Raw genomic sequence first — 4471 nt, forward strand, 5'->3', positions numbered from 1 at the left:
CACAATAAAAAGCAGTGTACAGTACTGAAATAACAGCCGCCAGGGGGTTACAAACATTGAGACAATACTTTACAATAACATATTACATAAATACATTCAAGACGGCACATAAGGTGCAAGTTTTAATGACCGTGGAATACTTAACAGTTTTTAGATATTTAATAGTTTACTAATAGTTTAATTCTTTGACCTCATTTTCATAAATACGGCGTAAATTGCGGCGAAATTACGGCGTTTTATACCAGCATCACGCGTAAAATGCGGCTTTCAATGTTCAAAATAAAGGGCGTAAATTTCAGCGTTTAGAAAGCAGGCATAAAAAAAACGGAGTTTTGGGTGGATTTATGCCATATTTTACGGTGTAATCCAGCAATTTTTGCGTAAGGAGGCGTTGTAAACTGGTCTATTTTTGGGCTCTCTAGCTTGCCATAGACAGGATAGGAGGCGGCGCGCGGCCGTGTCTGAGCATTTGAAGGATTACACTGCATATTTTTCAACCCGCCTGACAAAGAGTGACTGTAAAACGATTAACTAAATAAAAGTATAATTTGAAACAAAGCTTCCTAATATCACATCAGAGCTGTTCCTTTGCATTTCTGCTTCTGCTCTTAAAAAAAAATCTCTGCCCCTAAAAGTTTAAAGTCATGGGCAATTTTATTGAAAAACACAAATATAATTAAAGTTTTGCACGATGCACAAGTTCCTGCGCTTTTGTGAACAATCTGACGTGTGAATCACTGCGGAGCAGGGAGGAGGATGACGAGGCTCAGCTGACCCCGCTGTGGGATCCACTAATTAAATGAGAAATGATCCTGCACTTAATACATTTATAAATCACACATAAAGTGATTAAAAGTCTATTTGAAATACAGGCGCTGGTCATAAAATTAGAATATTGTGAAAAAGTTGATTTATTTCAGTCATTCCATAAAAAAGTGAAACTTGTATATTCATTCGTTACACACAGACTGATATATTTCAAATGTTTATTTCTTTTAATGTTGATGTTTATAACTGACATTTAAGCAACTGACAAATCAGCAACCTCGATTTGTCCTGAAGTGAACGCCCCTTACCTGCAGAGCTGCAGAGGTTTTGCATTATGAACACTTTGCAGTCATTTCAATAATGAGTTTACATCTTTTGTTTCTAACCCACTTGTGATCTGGGCGGTTTAAAGGGTTGTAAGCTCAATCATCCAGGTAGTGTCACATTCGTGTCTTTGGATTCTTAGTAAGCCAGACACTGGAGTGCAAAAACAAGAACAGTTTTTATTTATTTGGAGAGGTTATTGACTTTGGCGAGGACATTCTGTGGTTGCAGTAAGAGTCACTAACCTTCTCAGTCTGTACGTGGCAGGTGCTGTTGCCAGCGACGTCATTCAGGGCGAGTGAACTGCAGCAGCGGAGCAGTCCAGGCTTGTAGGGAGTCCAGAAAGGGGAATCCAGGTTTGTGGTCCGGTAGAAGTAGCAGGTTTCAAGCATGGGGGAGCAGAGAAGAGAAGCCAGAGCCAAAATGTAATCCAAAGAGTAGTCAAGGGAGAGCAAGGGTCTTTACCATGGTCAGATATGCAGAAAATTCCAGAGAGGGCAAGGCGAGGAGTCAAAAACCATGAGAGGTGTAATAATTCAGCACTGAACGAGTGTGGGCATGGAGCTACTAAAGGGCTGAAGGTGAGCGGAATGAAGGCTGATTGTGGTGCTTAGGCTGAGGAGGTGTGGTGAACGGTTGACTGATGACGGGTAAAACAAAGCTGGGGAACAGAAATCTTGGCCAGAGGAGCAGAAACTATGGCAGGTGACATGGGCAGGAGAACACAGAGCATGAAGGCAGGAAGGGCAGAAACATGGCATGAGGACCAGAGGCGTGAGCAGGTGAGGGGTGAGTGGGGGCCGCTGACCATTACAGCTAGATAACAACAAAAAAGGTTAAATCTGGGCAGTTACGATTTGGAATCAGTTCAAGAGGGCATTCAACTCTACAGAGTTACTGTTTTTGTCACCTGTGTCAAATAATCATACATTTACTCCTTCACTAGCTGATACAGCTTTTAACACCTGTGTTTTGAAGAGGGTGCATTCACTGTGTGATCTCTATGTTGATGCTAGATTTGCCTCTTTTCAACAGCTGGTACAGAAATTTAATTTTTTACAAGTCACAGGTTTTTTTTTTAGATATCTGCAGCTGAGACAATTTGTGAGTTTCAGCTCTGTTTTCCTTTGTACTCCTCTACACTGGCTGAGATTTTGGAATGCAGGTCTGATACTAAGGGGGCCCTTAGTAAGCTTTATACATTGCTCAGTGCATACCATGAACCCAGTTTGGACTCCCTTAAACTGAAATGGGAAACTGACTTTGAGGAACCCATATCTGACTCAACTTGGGGAAGATCATTAAAAACATTCACCCATCTTCAGTCTGTCTGAGACGTGTTGTAATTCAGTTCAAGGTAGTGCACAGGTTGCACTGATCCAAAAGTAGGCTGTCCAAGATCAAGGCCGACCTGGACCCCGCATGCAATCATCGCATACAAACTCCAGCTACGCTCTTGCACACATTCTGGATCTGTCTCAAACTGCAGACATTTTGTTAATCAATACTTGAAGACACCTCTGGATTATGTGGCAAATCTGTTCACTCATCACCACTCATGTCAGTGTTCGGGGTGGTCCCTCTGGATATGTCCTTCAGCAAATGCGAGAAGGATGTGATTGCCTTTGGCTCTCTTCTGGCCAGGAGGCTAGTTATGTGCAACTGGGAGGACCCACACCCCCAGGTATATGTATATATATTGCATAAGAGAGGTGATGTATCATATCCATTTGGAGAAAATAAGATATACCCCGAAGAGTTTTGTAAAAAGATTTTGGGACACTTGGCGGCCCTTTGTATTGTATGTGGAAAGTCTGTCAATACCTGTTTAGTTTGTTTGTGTATGTCTGACTGATCCTGTGAAGGAGGGGTTTATATTCCTTGTGTTCTTTTTCTGTTTGTTTGTATGTTTAAAAGTTAAACTTAAAAATCAATAAAAATTTAAAAAGACTTTGTTTAAAAAAAAAATCTGTTTGTAAAATATATATGTATATATATATTTATTTATTTTAAACATTTTATTATTATTATTTTTTTTTTTCTTCCCCGAACCCCCAAGCACCAGCTCGAGTCCAGGGATCCCAGTTTGAGAACCACTGCATTAAAGTATTTTGCCTCCACCGCAATAAAATATGATGAATGTAGTAAAAACAACTAGGAAAGATTTTATTTCAATTCAGTTTATTTATATAGCACCAAGTCACAACAGAAGTTATACTGTGTAAGGGCACTGAACAGATTTCACATTTAAACCTTTATAAATTGCAAATGAAATTCATAAAGTCTAAATTGATATGTTCTTGTCTATTAAAAAACTGAACTAATTCTAACACTTTTTTTTTTACCTTTCCCTCATCCCTTGTTTAGTTGAGCTTCGCCGTCTCATAGAGGACCATTCACAGTTCTCGCTGGACTGCATTCATTTTAAAGATCATCCACGGAATGGCTGTGTTGGCCAACTCAAAAGCTGCAACGGCACGAGCCACGACAAAGAAAAATAAACTGTTCATCTTTATCTGATGTGATGGCAGCAGGTGTGCCTGCTACCTGTTTGCCTCAAAGTGCAAGAACACAGGTGTCAGGAAGAGCAAGAACTTTGGTCTCAATCTTTTTATGCAAATTTTCTTCTACATTTGTTTCCCTTTTTTATTTTCAATTTTGATATAAAAAGTATTTTATATTGTACTAAAAGATAATTTATTTCTTATATTTAAAATGTAAATATTTAAGAAATAAATTTGTAACATTGATGCCCATTTAATGTTAATTTTTATTGTATAAGAAATCTTCTGAGGAGGTGGCTGCAGATTTGTCTCAGCCTGAACAAACACCAGCACGTTGCCTTGCCCTGCTATTGCTCTTTTTGAAACATAACAGCTTTCAGGTTAACACATCAACAATGCACTTTAGCAATGATATGATAACATTTATTACTGCAGTCAGATAAAAAAGTGGGTTTCATAAGAGGAAAAAAGGTTTTGCAAAGATTATTTCTATATGTTCTTGTAGAATCAAATACATTTTTCAAAAATCGATTAAAAATCCAGGATACAAGTTTATGGTTTCTTTGAGCAAGAACAGGAAACTAGGACGAAGTAAATCGGGGCCTTACCCCCCCCCCCCCCCCCACCCACACACACACACACCAGTAAAACCACCCTATAGGGACCACGTTTTCATTGATTAAAAATATCTGGAATGAGTTGGTGTGAGGTTAGGTGCCTCTCCGGGATAGAAAAACAAAACTATGCACACAAGATTTAAAATCTTATAAAAATGCTGTGTTTTCCCAGAACGTTAATGTTAATGACAACATTTTATCAAATACTCATGTACAACTGCAAATGCTGTGAGCAAATATCAAAAACACCTAAATAAA

General features: G+C 39.0%; 1 protein-coding gene across 1 annotated transcript in view; it reads left to right on the plus strand.

Annotated features, from left to right (window-relative positions):
* Positions 1-3756, plus strand: part of lpcat1 (lysophosphatidylcholine acyltransferase 1) — a 41251-nt gene extending 37495 nt beyond the window's left edge. The window contains exon 14 of the mRNA XM_037693367.1: positions 3460-3756. Within this exon, the coding sequence (XP_037549295.1) occupies positions 3460-3593 (134 nt within the window). The 3' untranslated portion in view covers positions 3594-3756. The remainder of the gene's footprint in view (positions 1-3459) is intronic.
* The last annotated feature ends 715 nt before the right edge of the window (positions 3757-4471 follow it).

This window comes from Nematolebias whitei, chromosome 19, assembly GCF_014905685.2.
Source record: "Nematolebias whitei isolate Nwh7 chromosome 19, NemWhi1, whole genome shotgun sequence".
NCBI lineage: Eukaryota > Metazoa > Chordata > Actinopteri > Cyprinodontiformes > Rivulidae > Nematolebias > Nematolebias whitei.